This window comes from Magnolia sinica, chromosome 15, assembly GCF_029962835.1.
Source record: "Magnolia sinica isolate HGM2019 chromosome 15, MsV1, whole genome shotgun sequence".
Classification (NCBI taxonomy): Eukaryota; Viridiplantae; Streptophyta; class Magnoliopsida; order Magnoliales; family Magnoliaceae; genus Magnolia; species Magnolia sinica.
Genome location: NC_080587.1, coordinates 56,717,195 through 56,738,307, shown reverse-complemented (window position 1 = coordinate 56,738,307; position 21,113 = coordinate 56,717,195). Strand labels below are relative to the sequence as shown.

Here is a 21,113-nt window from a genome sequence, read left to right as displayed (position 1 = left end):
CACCAACCATATTTCATCAAATTTATGTTGTTGAGGGATTGGTCCTACCTTGATAAATGTTGTGATGATGACATTGATTTAATATTAGTGGCCTCATTAGACTAGATCCTTACATTAGATATACATGTTAGAGTATTGAATGTGCATTTACAATTGTATATGTACAACCGTTGTTTTAAATATTGACGATATCAATCGATGTATCCCACGATATATCTTGTATTCTGCCTATGCGATATGAAACACACAAGTAGTGGGATATATCCCACATGTTCGATCCAGTGAGGATTTTTTTAATTTCCGCATCCTTTTTTATTTTTTTATAAACCATATGTTAAATTAATGTCAAATTGTTACAAATTCATTATTTTCATGTTTTACATGAAAAATCATGCATTGGGAGTTTCGATTTCAAGATTCGAAGGAGGTTGGGCTAAATTATAGAAAATTAAAAAAAAAATTCAAAATTTCTCAACTTTTCACAAATTGGTTGCAATTTTTGTGTCCAAACATAAAATTAAACATGTATGTAACCTGATCTAGTAATTTTTCTTTTGCTTTATATATTACTTGTGTTTCCACACGTTTTCTTACATTTATAAATTATATAAAATAGACTTTGAATATACTTACATGAATTCAGTTAGACATCAAATACATTAGGACCCCATATAAAGAAAACCTATCATGTGCACTTGTTGTTTTTTTTTTTTTTTTTTTTTTTTAAATTTTTTATAATTTTTTGATTTATAACTTATAAGTGTATATTGATATTTTTTTTAATAATCACTGAAGTTTCATTAAAAATTTCAACCAATTTTCCCATGTTTCCAACAACAACGATACATTACAAGATATAACCGATATATCATATACAATAACCGATACGTATCCGTATCCTAAGGGTGCAATACATAACGCAATATCGATATTTCGAACATTATGTACAACTAGAGATGCTGTAGATAGGTATATAGAGGGATATATGTGTATCTTTTACAATCTCCCATTCTTGTGTGCATGTGTGTATATATATCCTATTTCATATATATTTTACAATCTCCCATTTTTGTGTGCATGTTTGTATATATATCCTATTTCATGAGTACTCTAGAGATTTCCCTCTTAGCCACTATATATCCTATTTCATGAGTACTCTAGAGATTTCTCTCTTAGCCGCTATAATGCAAGGGCATTTTCACACGGGGCTCAAGTGGGGTAGCCTGTGAGATGCGGAGACATATTTGGGGTGGGCGGCCCATGTGAGGCGGGTGGCTAGTGAGAGGCGGGTCTCACCCGTATGATTCGGGTGGCTCGTGTGAGGCGGTACCCAAGTGATTTGAGGCCCACGAGGGGGGTTCGGCCGAGGTCCCAACCTATGCGATATGGGGCCTGGGCTATGAGATAAAGAGATTAATTCACCATACTCTAACAATTTGAGTTTTTAGAGCAAGTGGTTAATTGTCCTGCATCATACTATATATATCCTATTTCATGAGTACTCCAGAGATTTTCTTCTTAGCCTTATAAGAAGTGGCCCTACTTATATACTCATATAAGTGAGTGTACAAGAATATTACGTAACTTATGTCCCACTATAATAGTTACAAATTCATTAAGAAATTTGATGTAGAGTGGGTCGGGGATACTTTCGTGTCCAAGATGGATCAGAGAAGGCCCGATCAGAGGCAAAAATCATCAAGACCGTCAGAACCATAAAACAGGCATATCTCGCAAATCGGAATGCGTTACTCGACGTACCATATATGATTTTGGGATAGGACAAGCTAATTTAGCCGACTGACCTGGCATAGCCAGGTTACCCATGCTGAATTTATGAGATTCCATTATCGACGGTCAAATTCCATGTTTATTTTTGTTTTTACTATTTTTAGTAAGTTTTAGTTTGATTATAACTCTTCATCTGTTGGGCTTTAGGAGTTGTGTCCAACATGAAAAGTGCTTACAATAATTAGGAGAATAATGGGGTTAAGACACATAAGATACTTACTATAAAACTAAATTTATTATTTATAGTAAGTTACGAATTTTTAGGAGTTTTAGTTTTAGTTTGCTCCTGTTTTCTCTCCTATTACTTATTATTCCTATTTAAAGGGTTGTCAACTTGTTTATTTCGATCAATTAATTAAATTTCGAATTTATTAGAATTTATTTCTATTTTCTTACTTTCTTTCCTCATGGATTCGAGAAGTCTTTATGAGGAATGCAGAGAAGCTCCGTGAATTCGGAGTAGTTATCCTTGAGGAAGATGGTGATCGACCTCATTACATTCATCCCTACGTCAAAATTGAATCCAACCTTCTCCACATTATAGAATTAGTATTACTATACCCTACTATACCCTAGGAATAGAATTGTGAAAATGTGAATTCTCCTTTTTCATCCATGCTCTAAACAATCTTTCAACCTAAATGCTCTTTAAAACTTAATTTCTTAAGATATCAATCATAAGTTTGGATTCTTTGATATTGGAGATTCATTTTAAGGGCTTTAATCTCACTCTTCTCTATGTATCTTATAATTTTTATTAAGTAAGAACATTTCTTAAGGGGTCAACAAGATTTTAATAAGATTTGGCAAAGCCCGTAGTGATCTTGTATTCTAACAATTGTCTTGTATTATGCATTAATTGATTTTTCATTATATATTTTGTTTTGAGCTTTGCTTATAATTATTTTACAATCACGGTGTAAAATAATGGTAGGAATAAGTTTTACTTTTACCTTCAATGGTAGGTTGTTCATTAGAGTTTTAATGCACTCTACCTCTTGTCTAGCTATGCCCATGGTTTATAATTTCAAATTCCGTGGTAGGATTAGATTTAATAGTTTGTTTTTCACTTTTTATGGAAACACATCTCAATCTAATGTGAAAATATGAGCACTTAATGAATCTAGATTAATCAATATTAGAGTTCCAATATATATTACTAAAACTTCTTAAGGATTTGAGTAACCAGAGAAATAAATAGTATGATTAATATTTTTTTTTTTGTTTTTTTATTATTTTTATTTTTTTAAAGATATCTCAACACTCTAGATATTGGATTCCAGTATTCTTTTCTAGAGTTACAAGTGTATTTACTTAGTTCATTAACTACAAATACTACTTGGGCTTCGTGTTGTTCATAGTATACATTAGACTGGCCATCACACTTGCATACTAAAGTGGCAGTACAATCTTCATTTCTAGTTAGGTTGATACTATGAACAAATGAAGAGCCAATAGGTTTGCAATCAAACTTATTATGTTTTGTGAGTAATTTTTCGATATAATGAGATCCTGGTAAAACAATTTTATTTTCAGTTTTGATGAATTTCATTTCCAATATTAGACCAACTTTACCTAAATCTTTCATTTAATAATAATGATAAAAAAAAATTTGTTTCTACAATTCTTTTTAAATCAGAATTCAAAAATTAATAAATTATAAACATACAAGCAAATGATAATGATTGGACTAATAATACATTTTTAATAAACACACGCTCACAACAATTTCAAATTCATTAGACAAGATCTTTTGATCGAATTTATCCTATCATTTTTAGGTGCTTATTTTAATCCATATAATGACATTACTGACTTAAACACTTAATTTTCTTTCCTTAGTATCACGGAACTTTCTACTGATCAATATAGACCTCTTCATCTAGATCATCATTTAAGAATGCCTTTTATAGGCATTTGGTGAATTATCAATTTATGAACTGCAGCTAGGGCTAAATGGACCCTAACTGAGATTAATCTAGTACTAGACGAATATGTTCAAAAGGTCTATATTCTTTTTTTATTTGTATATTTTAACGACTAATTTAGCTTTATATTTCTCTACAGAGTCATCCACTCTATGTTTCTTTCAAAAATCCATTTAGATTCTACAGACTTTGCACCTGGAGGTATATTACCTAGAATCCATGTTCTATTAGAAATAATGAAACAAATTTCATCATTTATAGCTTCCTTCCAGAAAGGAGCATTGTATAAGGTCAAGGCTTCCCATGGGTTTCAAGATCATCTACTAGATTGTAAACCTCAAATTACGTTCAAAACTACTTATTATCCTAACTATTTTACTTCTTCTAAGTTCGTTTTTGTGTTTTTTAGTGAAGGTTCATTAATCCATTTTTAGGTATATAATTGAGGTTGAGGATAGGGTTTCAACCCACTAATTCTATAATATTATTAAATTCTAACTTTAAGAATTAGTATGAAGCACTGCCTAATGAATACCCTACAAAAACACACTTCCATGTCTTATGTCCTGATTTAGATCTTTTTGGGTCAGACATTTTAACATATGCCAAATATCCCCATGTCCAGAAGTATTGAGGGCTTGGAATTCTACATTTCCATATCTCCTGTGATGTTTTGTTGTTTTATTATTATTATTATTATTATTATTATTATTATTTATTTTTATTTTTTTTTTAAAGTATTTCTATCAAGTATATAATATGCAGACAAAGAGGACTTCTTACATATTCTTAACAAGATGTGAATTGATTAATAAAGTATTTACCATTTCAACTAAGGTTTAAAAAAATAATAATAAATAATAATAACAGTAATAATAATCTTTCAGCAACCCCATTTTATTGGGGAGAATAATGTGCTGTTATGTGTTTAATTAAGCCAATGAATTCACAGAAAAATAAGAAAGTACTTAGAGGTGAATTCACCACCTTTGCCATCTCCTGGGATATTATTTATCTTATCCCTAAATGGTTTTCTAGTTCTAATTTTACATTCTTTGAAGTCCCATCCTTACTTTTCAATAGCTATACATGTGTACACTTTGAGTGATCATCTATGAACGTCATGAAATATAATCCCTTAAGTCATAGTGTTTTTTAGATCACAAATATTAGAGTGCACAAGATTTAAAGTATTTGTATTCTTTCAACACTAAAAAATAAAAAATAAAAATTCTTGACTATCTTTGATTGAGTATAGATTTTACATTTTTTTTTTTTTTTTTTTTTGCATTCATCACTAATAGTTGAAATTAGTCCTCTTTTACTCATGTGCTTTAGAGTTTTAAACTATACATATTCTCATCTACTATGCCATACGTATGGAGATTCAATCGTATAAGCAGAAGAAATACCATCTTTATTTATAATGTTGTGTTTTTTAGAATAAAAATAATTTTCAAAAATAAAAGTTATTTTTAGAAAGTAAATAAATATATTAATTATTTAAACTTTTTATAAATAGTGTGTATAGCCAGTCGATAAGAGAATGAGTTTTTGCTTATGCAACCAGGGTTCAAATCTCCTTGAGGACGGTTCGCATCGTCCGTCCGCGCACGTGGCGCGGGTTGTAGGGCTACTTGGGCACTTTTAGCACTTTATTAGGCGCACTTAGTACTTCGCACGTGCGTATCGTCACAAAGAACAATAAGAGCCTTAGTCTTTTTGGCACACGGTTCAAACTTTTTTGGGCCATGGTTCAACTGGTATTGAACCGGGGTCTACCCTGATGTTTTATTACCTTTTTTATGATTGAGAGTAATTGTGACATGATTGTACATGTGGCACCTATGCCACGTGTCGCTTATGTGAATACAGTTTTTCCTGTTGGATAACTGCTCCTGTCTGAATGTGTACAGAAATAACTGTCATAGGACAAAGAGTCATGTCCTTTCATGGAAAGGCAATTATTTGCTGTAAATGAGTATGAATTTCTTGAAGAGACTCTTTAACACCTCTTCAGGAAGAAATCCGTAACCTTTCAATTGATATAAATCCTGGATACTATAATCCAAAAGAAGATACTCTTAATCTTTAAGATTATATCATCTTCTATGCAATTACTCTCGATCTGATCTCTTGCTGAGTTTTTACTAAACATCTTAAGGCATATCGGTGTCAAAACTAGAGATCTATTCAACACTTAAATGTGCAAATTTTCGTGTTGAAAATCGGATTGAGAGTTCACTATATCCTAAAGACAATTTGCAAATTTCCTTCGTTTACACTTGCTGGAACTTCCAGAAAAAGGGCAGCAAATCTGTCTTGAGAAATTGACTATTCAAGTCGAGCCTTGAACCCGATAGATCTGATTGTTTCGTTATCGTTTTCTTCTATCCTCCGTTGTGTACAAGAAACACTTACTTTTCTAACATATAATGCTTTATTGAACACTCCTTCAGAGGCATGCCTTTTCCAACCAATACATTTTTATTTGAAAAAACAAAACCACTCAGATATTATTACAACCTTAAATCCAACCTTAATCAGTAGAACCCTGGATACTAGATTTTTCCTCATATGATGTGCATGAGAAACTCCATCAAGGATGATGTTTTTTCCTGAAGTAAACCTCAACCCAATTATTCCTTTACCAATGACCTATGTATTCACATTCACCCCTAAAATAAGTTTTGAATCATTCATCACAAAGTTCATAAGTCTTGAACAAGGCATTGTCACGTGTCAAATGAGGTGTGGCTCTTATATGAACCAACCATGCACCCTGCACTTTTCTCAACACTAAAAATGTTTTTTTTTTTTTTAGGTAAGTGCTACATATGGTTCTTCAGTCACATTAGCATGTGGTTCTTGTACTGATTTAAGTTGGCCCTGATTTTGGTCTGTAACCTTTTTCCTGTGTCTGCATTACCTGGTATAGTGGCCAAGTTTGCCACGGGTAGTAGATATCACCTTTCTTATCCTGGTCTTTGAATATCTTTTGATGTTGGATATTTTTATTGTACTTCATATGCTTCTTTTGGGAAGTTAGATGGGTAGGTTTAGGTGAGTTCTCTTATTTGTTATCTCTAATTCAAGATTCCTCCAAATTCTCTAGCGTTATTTGAGTCATTGATAGGTTCTTACGCTTATGTCTAAGTGTATTATAATAATCTTTTCAAGGAAGAGGTAACTTTTCAGTTATCGCTGTCACCTGGAATTGCTCATTTACACATACTTTTAGAAGCTATTTCGTAAATAATACCTTGAAGATCATGAACTTGAGCAAACAATGGTTTTTCATCCACCATCTAATACTTGAAGTGCTTGCTAATCTCGTATTTTTTTGGACCAGTTTATCATTCTATTCTTAGAACCAGCTCATCATTCTGTATGATTGTCCAAGGCTTTCTAAGTTCATGGGTAGTATGACAATTGGAATAAATGTCATATAGGTTATCAAGCAGCAAGTTCAAAATTATCATTTTTGCAATGGTAGTCGTAATCCTTCCAGCTCTTTCATGAATACAATGAATCAAGTTCTAATTCACGATGAAGGCGTGTATCAAATAATACATGGTCTATCACCAAGGAGGTTAACAAAAAGAATACTTTTTGTTGCCACCTTTTGAATTTTATCCCATCAAATTTATTTACCCTAACCAAATCTTGATTCATGATCTTCACAAATGCGTTCAAAGCCATAGGTAAGGTCCTAAAATTTTTAATTTGAGATGACTTAAAAAAAAAGAAGTTTAGAAATGCCTTACTGTCACTTCAAGGAAGAGTAAAATTCACCACAATGTCTAGATGAAGACTGCTGCAAGATCGCAGAGCCAAGCTTACTATCTTTGGGACTAGTTCTTTAGACAACAGAAAAGTCCCTGGGATCAATCAACCCACCACAGATGTATATTTCTGACGCTAGTTGTATGACTAAATCAGACTGAGGAATCTACAGTTGACACTAGTTGCACAAGAATTTTAAAAGGGCTTGTAACGAAAGAGAGAGATGCAAAGAGAAAATGTTTGTCTGTCTACTCGTGAAAGGAGCAATGATTCTCTAATTTTGAAGTAAAACACACTTGTAATGAAAGAGATGCAAAGAGAAAATGTTTGTCTGTCAACTCAAGAAAGGAGCAACGACTCTCTAAATTTGAAATAAAACACACACACACACACACACACACACACACACACACACAACAAGGGAACACCACACACCATGCGCTGTGCCGCACGGACTGTGAAAAAGTCACACTGGCAAATACTCCCCCATGCATCTCAATGCATATTCCGTAAAATGGGTTTAATTGTCAAATGTGGGACAAAACAAAACTATGCCAAAACTACCTTGTTTGTTTAGAAACCTCCACAAACAGAAATATGTCAGTTTAGATCAGAAAAGATCGTCCTAATGGGATGGTTGAGATGTTTTTACACCCTTAATTTCAATAAATTCCATCTCTACTAGTGGAGAATGAAAGAGAAAAGAAGAAAAAGAGAATATTGGAACATATGCTTACCTTGTATTATTTCTACAAAATCACAGAAGTCACATATGTTACATAGAGTGCTCTAATAAAAAAGGCTCTCTAAAAAGCCAATTAAACCTATAAACTATATACTTAAAAGGAAGACCTTTCGTGGAGATTTTGACATCGAAAAGAATCAAAATTAGAACAAAATTGATAATTTGAACCTACAAAGAAGAAATAACTCCTTTGTGAATTACATCTCTGACTTGGCTTGCAATTTTGCACCAATAGCATCGTTCTTGTGCAGTCCCAGACACCACTGCTGATCCTTGCCACTGGGCAGTGCAACTGGGGATGTCTGGGCTTTGCTGATGAAACCAGAGACGTCGGATCCAAGGGCATCCTCTGTGTTGTTCTTGGATAGGGCATAAGGCGCAGTATTCATCACCCTGCATGGGGAAGAAGTACATGATAAAAATGCCATAAGCCAATTGATAGGGATATGAATATTGCCTGAAACAGCTATAATCAAAGTTCACTACTGCTGAATCTTATCACAGGGCAATCAAACTCCTTATTTTGATGGGACATGTCGTGAAAGATGGGCCTACTTGCCATGACTCATTCAATGAAGATTAGATGGTGATAATATTCATACCCGATCATTTCCTATATATGCATGTGCTGACAATAACTGGTTAATGCATGGTTAATGAACGAGAAAATTTTCATCTAGAGAAGAATTATATGATGCTTGGCCCGGGATTATGCATCCTTGAATCCAAATACTTAGGGTTGATGATCGAGTGATATCCTGACATATTTATTTATTTATTTATTATTATTATTATTATTATTTTTGGGTTAGCATGTTAGTACACACACTCCATGTTAGCCACCCCCACTAGGGATCGATACCAAGACCTCAAGTGTTGAAACGAGGTATCTCCACTCGGTCTGCCAGTTGAGCTATGGATCTGCGTATTAGTGATATCCTGACATGGTTGAAGGACTTGGCAACTCAGATCAACTCGTTCAGCTGTTGAGTCAAGTCGTAACTCACCTGACTTGGGGCTGGATCTGCTTGACTCACCCGAGTCAGGGGTGACACCAGGGGGAGACTTGGGATGCCCAACCGGATCGGGTCCCACTGAGGCCAGGTCAACACATCCGACTTGCACCCGACTCAAACAAGTCTTACAACCATGATCGCAATAGACCGCTGATTAGATGATCGCAATAGGATGCACCATGCCCCAAAATCCCCAAGATTGGAAGATTCTAGTCATCCAATCTTCGGCCCTTTCCCGCGGGGATTAGGACTATTGTGGCATTCTCTTCTTAACTGTCTGACACGCAAGCCTCCAATTGAAGGGTTAGTATCATTCCAATGGGGAGATCATGTGGTATGGTCCACCCACAGTGGGGTCCATAGTCAACAGTCTAGAATCACCAATCCATGTGCATCACATTCATTTGTATGGATTCAGGTTTTGAGGACACTGCAGTGCTTGTATCAGGATTGTAAAATTCTTCCATGGGAACTTTTATCTGACAGTAATTCTAATGTAACAAGTCAGATATATCACCTCTCCTTGCGCTTCTCCAAAAACCGAGCCAATGATGCTTTACGAGCCTGAGGCACTGCTGCAGACACAAAATTGTCGATGGTTAATATGACCAGATCAAGCACGAGAGGTTTGCTAAGCCATCAAATGTTTACAGCCCTACCCATCTAACACTGGCATGCGTCAATGTGGCCCACATGTGAAAGATCTGAGCATTTCATGTGCTGGGCCAGACTGTCTCAATGCTCTTGCCCAATTTAGGCCATACCAGCTGGGCCTCAGGGTATAAACCAATGGATAGCAAGAAAGAACGTGCTTTACCGTTTAATAGTTTGATCTAACTGTGGCCCACCTGATGTGCTAAAAAATCTACAGAGTGCGTCCAACCTTATGGACCGTACATGTACCTGTGTGAAGATGGGCAAGACCTAAACTCTTGTGGGCTTAACAATTTTCCAATAATGAAATGTGATTTCAGAAAAATGAAGGTTACAAAATGACAGATTAGGGAGACAAACTTCCCTCAAATCGATATGCAAAGGACTAATACCTGCTGGCGTCAAAGTTGTAGCAGCAGATCCAACAGATGTCGCTATTTTTGGAGTCTCAGATTGGCTGCTGGAAGCCAAGGGTGCAGAACCGTTTGTGGCCATCAAATTATCGGTGTTGATGGATCCACCACATGACTGACCAGCAGAGTGCGAGGTGACAGATATTGGGCTTGAAAGGCCTGAGCAAGGTGAGGTTGAATGGGACTGGTTCCCAAGAATGCCCTCGAGTGCCACATGCTTGGGAGCCAGTGCCTGCACTTGGTTGGATTTCAGATTCATGGCATTTGCAGCCAAAGAAGACCCATTTCCTGCTAAAGAGATAATCGCCTGGGCCTGAACGAAAAAACCCGCCAAAGGAAAGTTGGAGATTTTAATTTCATCACCACATTGATGAATAATACAGAATTGAGAAAGAAATGGTAATAAGTAGTGATACCTTCTCCGGTGATATGTCATCATAGACATTCACCGCTCCCCCATAAAATATGGTGAGTTGTGGCGGTGCCGCCACGGGTTTGGAATTTTTCCTACAGAAGACACCCTGTTTCAATCTACAGTTTACAATGAAAAGATAATTATGAAGGATATTCACATTGATACATGTGAGAGATCGGAGCCATCCAACATGCAGGCCCACACTATGAGCATTCCCTGGCCCCAAAAATCAGGCCAGTTCATTCTTCGTATGGGTCACACATGTATGTAGCGTGGTTCATTGGTGTGTGTGTGTGTGTGTGTGTGTGTAAATTTATCACATGCCTGTGGCCCACCTGATGAGCAGCATTTGCTGAGTTCTCAGCCCATCATGTTCATGGTGGAATGGTCCAGAGGGCTTGATATAAAAGCTAGAAATATAAGTGCCGACTATTTTATTACCTTGGAGCATACGTCCCGACCATAGAGCCCATGACAGGAAGTACAGAATGTGGAGTCGTCACTGGAATTCCTCCCAGGGGCTGTTGCTTCACGGAATTAGCTACCATGTTCAGGCCAGCTGTAGCACCATGGATCTTAAAGAAAGGGCTGGACATAGCAACTGAGAATGAATGGTTCGAAACTGGAAAGGTTCTGATTTCATGAGATCGGTGAGTGGAAACCCCGTGGCCATCAATGGGGTGAACTTGATAAGCTGGCATCATGAAATGGGGGCCTTGTCTTTCAAGATTAAAGGCTTTCTGGCAAAAAAAAAAATAATAATAATAATAATTTATGTGGGAAAAAGAAAGATCAGTTTCCATCTCAAGGAAATATAGAGGTTTGCCATATGTGTGGTTCTAGCATGCTTGGGACTTCTGAGCATGAATCAGGTATGCCCAATTCATGTTTGTTCCACTCATCATGTGTACATGAAGGTTGACAAACAACAAGCTTTTTCTTTCACTTTTGTTTACTGTCATCCTTTTTATGCCTGCCAAATGAGTTGACCAACCTGATCATTTGGCAAGGACATCTACATGGTGGGTACCACCTGAATGTGAACAAAACAAAGTTTTTTTTTTTTTTGATACTTCCTCCTATGACTGTATTTGATGCAGGACATGAAAATTAAATATGATATGCGAGATTTCAGGCTTAAGATCACGTTAGTTCAGAAATAATTACACAAATTTCATATCCCACATGAAAGTCCAAATATTCAATTAAGGAAAATCTATTCGGGTCCAGGCCTACACATGGTAGGGCTGGATCAATAAAAATTATGAACCAAACGATACTCAAAGATAAAAAATAATCATCCACATATGCATAGTAATCAGTCCCTAATCCAAGGGATTCAGAAATTCCAATTCGAGGAACCCTAGGGTAAGAAAAGGGGCATAAAATTGGAAATTTGAGTAATTTAGGGTTAGGTTTAGGGATTTTGAGTGAAAGCAGAGTGAAAGAGAGGAGAGAGACGAACTAGAAAAGTACCGCACACGTGGACAACAACAATGGCCCAGACGCACCTGCGTGAGATCCCGGCCGCACGTGTGTGGGGCCCACTATTCAAAAAAGGCCACCTTGGCCCTGATCGGCCAGGAATTGACTCCAAAACCCCCAAATCTCAGCTCGATCCGATGTATGGTTTGTACATGGTGCTCCGCCGAAGTTTCAGCCCTCTTGTAGGGCCAGATTCTGAAATTCTGCTGTGGGGAGGAAAATTGCTGCAATAGATGATTAATTCAAAGTGTAGATGATAGGATGAGATGAGAAAAATGGATGATAGAAGATGGGTAGTAGAGATGGTGATGGATGGGGGTGAATCGGGATAGATGTGGCTTCGCACCATGGTAGTTAATCCTTCGATGAAGGGAGAGCTTCGCACCCAATTAGGCTTCACAACTCAGAGAGTAGGAAAACGCAGAATTTTTATTAATCTTCAATGAATGAAAAAAGCTACAAGGGGTGCCTATTTATAAGAAAACCATATACCCCAAAACTCGCGACATGTGCGCAACCTATTACTTGGCGATGAAGTAAACCAAAATAAAAACTAATCAAAGAAATCTAGAGCGTTCATGATGTTCTAAATAGCATTAATAAGCAAAACCTAAAATATGAAATCAATCTGACTAGTGGGCCACGATCATGAGATCCCATGATGGGCTTTTCTTGATTAACGGGCTCACTCTTTTGAATCAGAACTTCATCTTCTAGCTAGGAGGCCCTCCCTGGACGTTGTCATCGATTCAGATCGATGGTGGGGCCCTCCTTCTGGCGTACGAGCATAGGGGGGGTGGTGTGCGTGCACGTGTAGACGGCGTGCGCGGGATGTCCCTATCAGTATGGTTATAACCAAATGATGTATTCTACTATCCATGGTGTCATTTTGAAAGGTCGTTGAAGCAAACCTGAGTTATCACTCCACAGTGTTTCTGACTAGAGTCCAATGAAGTCAAGATTGGCTGAAATCCAGAAGAGCTGTGGTGATCGAACATCATCTTCTTGGGCCTCTCTTCCTGTGAAGCCTTGAAAGCCATGAATTGAGGCAGAGCTGAGACCTTATTTGAGAAAGTCCATTGCATCCCTGTACCTCCCATGTATGCTGCAAAGCCAAAAGACAAATGGCATTCTTCAGAACATGAGTCAAAAATTGATTTGATTCATGACCATGACAACTTACATCCTACATTTCATATGCATATATACATACACATATAATAGGCAAGCTGCACTCAATCCAAGACAATAACTCATATCCAATTTCAAATATTTATTAATATTATACTTAAAATGAGGAATATAACATACTCAAAATCATCATCATCATCACTACAATATAACTACATGTTAAACATTCCCACCCTATTTTCAAATCAAAACAACGATTCCCAATCTCTATCTGCAACTAAACGCCTAACATAACTACTCTAAACTCCCCCGACTCTCTCCTCAAAACGAACTCCGCACCATCTCTACCTGATCCCCCCAAAAGTAAGAACAAATTGAAGACTATTTGTTGGCAACATATGTAAGTATTATGTACTTCGTTTGTTTGTTTTTCAATGTGTTTACCATCAAAATCACATTGCTAGAAGATACGGTTGTTTCGCTCATCAGGCCTTCCATTGAAATTAATGAACATTAAGGTGCCAATGCTATGTATGTGTGGTCCACATATGTGGAGCAACCTGAATTTTGAAACATGTCAACTTTGACATTGGACAGATCTTATGCATAATTATTTATGTCCATCAATTTCATTTTTTTTAACAAGAAAAAAGTTCATTTGTTCTTCAGAAACCTTTCAATTTGTCATGCTTGGTATTGCCGGTACATACTTGAATCATCATTATCATAGCCTTGTCCCAGATATCTGGGGTCTGATTACCTAAGAAAAACAATCATCATCATCCTCATAGCCTTCTGCTAACTAACTGGGGTCCGCTACATGAATCCTTTTACACCATTCCACTATCAAGGGCTATAAGGCCCATAGCTTCAGACACTCTAGTATGAGTTTCATATTGTTCGGATTCATGTTGGAAGTCATGGGAAAAGTTTGACACCGACTGCCAACCTGATGCAACCATCCTTTATCTGGGCTGAGAGCATGAAACTCCCACAGGCACAATGTAATAGACTATTACATAGATTAATTACTATCAAGTGCTATCTAATAGTCCATTAAATAGGTTGATTACAATCAATGAGTTACCTGCGAAAAACAATATCTATTTAAGAGGCTAAGCCAAGAGATCTACAACCTCTGTTTTCTTACTTGTAAACAGGGAATTATCCTAGGCAACTACTTTGCACTGTTTTACAATGCATAATATGGATGGTCCAATATTCAATTCGACAGTCCATTCAGTTCAACCCACTCTTCATGTGCCAATAGGCAAAATCAATAGCTGAAATCGAACTTACCAAATGATATTAATCATTCAGTCAATGGCCTACCAAATTTATTGACCAGATAAGTGACAGATCATGAAAATAGAAAATCCATCTGGTAGATCCTATCATGGATCACTTATCAATTTCAAGAATCACTCCAGTCCAACAATCATAACAATACCATCGATGTCTTGGAAGATGGACAGTTATAACAAGAAGGGCCATTGTTCTGATGGTCAGGTTTCATCTCATCCATATGGCTTTGGCATGGATTCATGTTGGAGTGTGATGAATTCATCCAAATCGATGATTTGGACTCTCCATCTTCCAATACAACTTTTTTGCACAGCCATAGGGTACAAAACTAGTATCCTAATAAAACCAAAGAGAACAGAGTCATTCATAAAGATATTGTCTAAAGATTATCAAGTGAGATGCTTCCAGCTAAAACAATACAATATCAGTGAAAAATCTTATCAATCCAGCATATCGAAACATGAAACAACATTGATTCTCTGCATGATCGCAACCACCCATCTCCAATCTTCATAATCTTGATCAGAATGTGTTCAAAATTATACTACTAAGAAATGAGTTTACCTAAAATAATAGAATATCTCTCCCTCAAATAAAAAGATCTAGACGGGAAAATTTAAAATGTAGATTTTCTTCACCAGAAAGTTATTTTTAATAGGCTGGAAATATGTTCAAATTCTCATATGCTGTCAAAACATTATACATGAAATGCATTCACGTAGGCTGAGATCTTAAAATGCACCAAGGAATCAGCTTAAGACCCTTTAACGACAAAACATAAATTTGGAACTATATGATTTTCATGGTTTGATTTATATTCCTTTCCAAACAAGAATTTTATTTTATATTTTTAATAACAAAGAAGAATACACCGTAAAAATGATATATAAATCTATTAGAGCTTTTCTATTGATCGTCAATCAATGAGTCAAGATGGTATGAGTTGAGCCAGCGACCAGCCTAGTCTCGTAATATTGTGACCATGTTTAATTAAAATTTAATAGAATGTAAAAAAGGGAAAGAACGAATTAATCTTTTATTATTATTATTATTATTATTATTATTATTATTTTTAAAAAAAAGAAAGAATAAAAGGTAATAGAATGTAAAAAAAAAAAAAAGGAAAGAGCGAATTAATCTATTATTAAAAAAAGAAAAGAAAGAGAAAAACCTTTTATTTTAAGATAAGTTTAAAAAAATTTCAAATAAAATCTGTAAAAACATCAAAATATTGATATAAGATACAGTTGCCTAAAGACAATCGTGCGTTGAGATACAATTACTAGAGAAATGACAGGATCCTGATGCACCAGGCCCTGAATAGTTTACCTATATGCCGATTCAACACAAATGGAGTCCATGGTCCATCAATCTAGACCACTGACCTAATGCTCCTTTCGTAGATGGGGCTTCTCCAAAAACCTTTGAAGCTTTAAGATCCTAGACATCCAATCTTTTTCCATTCTTTTCTCGACTATTACCACATTTTATTATGCACTCATTTAAGGGCTAAGATCTTCTAACCTGGAAATTTTGTGGCATCCCCCATCCATACCACGACCCGCGAAAATTAACAATCTAAATCACCAAACCACAGCCAATGACACTATCCAGAGGCTAACACATGGAACGCCCATAATTTCTCAAATCATGTATGATCTAAAATTTCCCTTGCCTTCTAAGAAACTACATGGAAGCTAGCCAACATAGCAAGAGATGGATTCCACATAGATTGTGGCAAGTATCACTATATTTTCAAGGAATCTTTGTTAAAAAAAAAAAAAATGGAAAATATCGTGATAGTTTCAAAATACTGTGATTTCTGTAAGAACATTGCCCCCCAATTCTCCTTACACAAGTGCCTCTCTATGGTCAAAGTGCAGAGCCACTCATCTCTCTATCCAAATCCCTAAACGCCATTTGGACAAGATGGTGATATTTCACAAGCATTTTCTAGATCATAGTGATTTATTCATTGTACACGTGGCGTGCACGTAGGTCAATCAACAGTTTCCAAATTTAGAGCCCATCATCATGCTGATCAAATTATCCTACGTACAAATGGTCGATCAAATGGAGGATAAAAATTAAATTATCAGTGGTCCAAATTCAATTGGTGAAATAAATGGCTCAGGATCTTGTAACCAATGTGAAATAAACCCTTCACAATAAAGACCAAGATCTCAACAATCGATAGCACTATACATTCTCATATGTTTGTAGCGCACAAATCACCACTACTTTTATGTGGTGCTATTTCTAGTTTTCTACCCATTAACTCTCATAAGTCCTTTTAAAATAAAATAAAATAAATTGTTATTTCTTGATTTTTTAAATATTTATGTTTTTTGTGAGACTTTTCCAAAGTTATCTAAAAAACAAATGCTAATTTTGAAAATCTCTTGAGAAATTCTCGGGAACGAGATCTATTACTAGGGTCACCAATCACAAGCTATCTACAAACAAATGCTAATTTTGAAAATCTCTTGAGAAATTCTTGGGAACGAGATCTATTACTAGGGTCACCAATCACCAAACAATCTTAGCCATTGAATGTTGTAATTTTCTCCCAAAAAATGTGGACCATTGCTCTCTTTTTGCTCATCTACTCTTAACCATTTGTACACATGCCACTAATGTGACAGCTAAGATTAATCATGAAATTTCTAGATTATAATCCATCCATAAAGAGTGGCCCTTGCAATCAACCTCGATGTTATTGTTATTAAGGAATAGGCACATATCGTTTCTAGCGAATTTATCTTTTTAAAGAAGAAATTTTGATCAATTCAATAAAGAGTGCAACTTCCATTATAAAATAAAATTCTAGCAGATAAGAAACTTTGTTAATGTGGTCATGAATTAACTTAACCCAACCCCATTTTTCTACCTACATAATTCCAATTTTGCCATTGAAAATTTAAATATCATATATTTTTAGAACCCATCTGAACGAAAATGTATCATAGCATAAAAACCAGAAATCATGACTTGAATTGATGTCCACAGGTGTCTGGTTGACCCGTTGACTCGATGAAGCCTTTACTTGACTCCCCTTGGTATTTACTAATTATTATAATTTATATCTAAATAATGCAGTAGTAACATTATTTCAAATCGTTATTTTAGGTAAGGGTGTGTTTCCTTGCACCAACTATCATGAAGTTATAATATTTGGTGCAACCAAACACACCCTAAAATATACAAGATGTACCCATGGGTGGTGAAATCGACCAAAAAAAAAAAACCATGGTTTTAAAATAAACCCTTGCTTCCTTAGCTAATGTAAATTGGTTAATGTTGACTGAATTAGCGACCCAGACTCAACAAGTGTTGTTGGTTCATGACCGAATTTAACTCACCTATCGCGAAAATCAAGCCCATTCATTCATGGGGGCCGCACCTGCACATTGACTCATACCACACCAGCCATCTTTGGATTTCTACGGTGTAGCCAGCCCAACGAGCAGATTGACCTGATTATTTTCTGGTAGGATCTTCATGGTGGGCCCCACATTTTAGATGGATCCGATGTCCTATGTAGATGACAAATTAGTGAGAAAGAAGGGGTCGCATGCAAAGTTAGCATACAATCCGCTGCATGTGAATCACAAGGAAAGAGATAGCAACGTGGCTTCCGTCCCGTGTGCCACGTGAGTCGTATCTATTGAAACTTGGGCTAAACGCATGTACGAGGAAAATCGATGGTTAGGAGAAATCGAAGAGCGTCTGATCCACCTACTGGACGGATTAGCCTGATTTTCGAACTAGGCCATGATCATAGTGGTCCATACAAGATGAACGGCTCAGATCTCATGGCGCCGCTCAAATCTTCAACTTATACTCGCAAAAAATCGTTATACCCTCTTTGATTGCCAAATGGGGAAAAGACCGGAACTCAAAAATAAAAATAAAATTTCTATCACAAATATTTTCCAGCTCCGATGACTGTTAAGACTGAGGATTCACGCGTTAAGTGTTACAGTGTGCCCCCAGCGCACGTTAGCAAACACAACAACAACAACAACAACAACAACGAAGACTACGACAAGAAGAAGAAGAACAATACTACTACTACTACTACTAATAATAATAATAATAATCATCATTAATTTGAATATAAATAAATAAAAATAGAGAAGCAAACCAAAAGATGGGATTCAAATCCAACGTCACAGTTCCAACACCAAACCCCAAAATGCCCAATCCTGCACAAAATTCAAGGAACCACCAGAATTCCCAGAATCCCATAACCATAAAATTTCGAGATTTATCTCAGCACCTCACCTCCCGCGCACGTTAGCAAAACCCATAAAACTAAACCCCCTCTTCCCAAAATAAATAACAACAATTTCAAAAGAAAGATTTAAAAAAAAAAAAAAACACAATTCCAAATTTTCAAAAAAAAAAAAAATCAAAAAGAAAAGGAAAAACCTTAACACATCAATCAAAATAAATAAATAAATAAAATCTAAAACAAAAAAACAAAAAAAAAAAAAAAGAAAAAAAAAAAAGCCATATATCCAAATACCTTGATCTTTGAGTCCATCTTTTATCTCTTCTTTCGCCATCGTTATCGACTCCTTCAAATTCAATCCTAGAAAATCTCTCTCCATCTCTCAAATAAAACAAAAACCTTCTTTTTCTTCAACACCAGCAGATCTAAATTACGAAAATGCCCTTGAATTCGTCACTAGTCATTCCCAATAGAAAAGAGAAAAAGAAGAAATCCAAAACGCTTCTGAAACACTTCACACCAGAGAGAGAGAAGACGACTGCTTTGTTATAAGCCCTGCGGTTCACCAAATGCCAAATCGTGGCCGTCCGATCTTGGAATCCAGATCGAACGGCCACCGGCCCTTTCGGTGCGCTAACCGCTTGGTCCCGGTCACGACACCACGTGCGCGACTTTTTAAAATCCCACATTCCCGAAATCATTTCCATCTCCTTGACCTAGTGCAAATAACACGTGGCGGTTAACACGTGGCGGGTCCTCAGGCAACTTATTCGGCTCGTGTAGATCGGCGTCCACTTGAATCTAACACGCTCTGCCAGAGTATGCCACTTGATACACTGGCTCAAATACATATTACACATGGCATGTCAAACTGTGTAAGTTGTTAACTGTAATCTCACAGTATCAAAATCAAGACACTTGGAAGGCTAAAATAAGACCTTTGGATATTTTTATTTGAGACCGTCCAATATATGATGACTGATCTGATGGTTAACTAATCAAATAAGTGTAATTTTTTGTTTATGATATATCTAAATTAGCACTCATAATTTGGATGGTTTAATCATAATTACTCCTATGTTCCGTATATATTTTTAATTTACGCCTGAGTATCATCCATCATACTCTACTAGAGTATCAAAGTTTTTCTCTCGCTCCGCTAAAGATTCATCGCGGACTTTTTCTCCTATTTGTGCTCGCATAACCCACGTGGGTATCTGAGTAGGTGATTATTACTAAGCTAAGGACATATAGATAGAATTCTCATAAGATCCATGCCTTCCATCAGGTAATATGCTTCATTTTAGCCTTAGATCAAGAAAATCATGATCATAAATATTTAAATTGAGTGACAAAATAGGAAACAGTTTATATTAGCAGCCCTTCCATTAGTTTTGTGTAGGGTTCACGTTGTTGTTTCTGTGCCATCCAATCCATTCATCTGATGTATCTCATCACAATGAAATAGTTGAGAAAACTTCACACTGTTTCAAAGCTCAAAGTAAGTCATAACAGGTGAATTTAGAGGTTCTAGGGATAGTTCTATGCTTTTGTCTATTGGTTGGTCTATGTGAGCGTTGATCCAGCCTCAATTTTGGGACTAAGGCAAAAAAGGCCGTTGTGTCCCTGATGGACGGTGTAGACTTCATTCATGCAAAATCTTTTTACGCACGTTAAAAGAAGTGACTCCGATAATTACCTACGCGAAGTACGCAAGCGGCGGCCTTTTTCTGCAGCGTGCCCCATGTGCGGGCGGACGCGGATCGTTCGGTGAGGAGCTCCCTACGCTATAGAGCGGTGTGGGTTCTCTGTGCGGCCCACCTTGATATATGCGTGTTATCCACACCGTCCATCCGTTTTTACAGTTCATTTTATGGTGTGAGGCCAAAAATAAATCATATCCAAATCTTAAATGGACCACACCACAGAGAACAGTCGAGATAATGATGTTCATCGTTGAAACCTTCTAAGAGCCCACAGTAATGTTAATTTGTCATTTATCTGTTCATAAGGTCACTGTTTACTGTGGTGTTGTCACCTTGAGCTTTGGAAATGCTTCTATTTTGAACACATCCCTGAAAATGAGATGAAACAACGGCTGATCGGAGTGGATAAAACAGCATGGTGAGATATTCACTACCCAAGCCGCGTACTGTGCAGACGTCTGTAACACGAGAACGGTAGGCTCCATCAGCAACGGACGCGGG

The 21,113-nt window shown here is 36.5% G+C and overlaps 1 protein-coding gene across 2 annotated transcripts; it reads right to left on the bottom strand.

The window, feature by feature from the left end:
* Window positions 1-8,223: 8,223 nt before the first annotated feature.
* On the bottom strand, window positions 8,224-19,448 carry LOC131227137 (protein TIFY 6B). Of its 2 annotated transcripts, none has more exons than XM_058222856.1 (7): window positions 19,201-19,448; window positions 13,145-13,338; window positions 11,190-11,488; window positions 10,750-10,864; window positions 10,313-10,646; window positions 9,784-9,841; window positions 8,224-8,643 (listed from the first exon to the last, which is right to left on the bottom strand). In XM_058222856.1, the coding sequence occupies exons 1-7, from the start codon at window positions 19,283-19,285 to the stop codon at window positions 8,448-8,450; spliced, it is 1,281 nt and encodes a 426-aa protein (XP_058078839.1). In that variant the 5' UTR covers window positions 19,286-19,448; the 3' UTR covers window positions 8,224-8,447. The 2 variants fall into 2 exon arrangements, with proteins under 2 accessions (XP_058078839.1, XP_058078840.1); XM_058222857.1 differs by having other exon boundaries at window positions 10,750-10,840; window positions 19,201-19,447.
* Window positions 19,449-21,113: the final 1,665 nt, after the last annotated feature.

What these genes read in the sequence shown, in the direction of transcription:
- LOC131227137 (XM_058222856.1), bottom strand. Translation starts at nt 19,285, where the DNA reads ATGGAGAGAGATTTTCTAGGATTGAATTTGAAGGAGTCGATAACGATG. An exon ending in TACAACTTTGACGCCAGCAG is followed by an intron (nt 9,842 to 10,312) that starts GTATTAGTCCTT and finishes TTGTGTCTGCAG; the next exon opens with CAGTGCCTCAGGCTCGTAAA. An exon ending in TTGGAGAAGCGCAAGGAGAG is followed by an intron (nt 8,644 to 9,783) that starts GTGATATATCTG and finishes TTCCCCATGCAG; the next exon opens with GGTGATGAATACTGCGCCTT.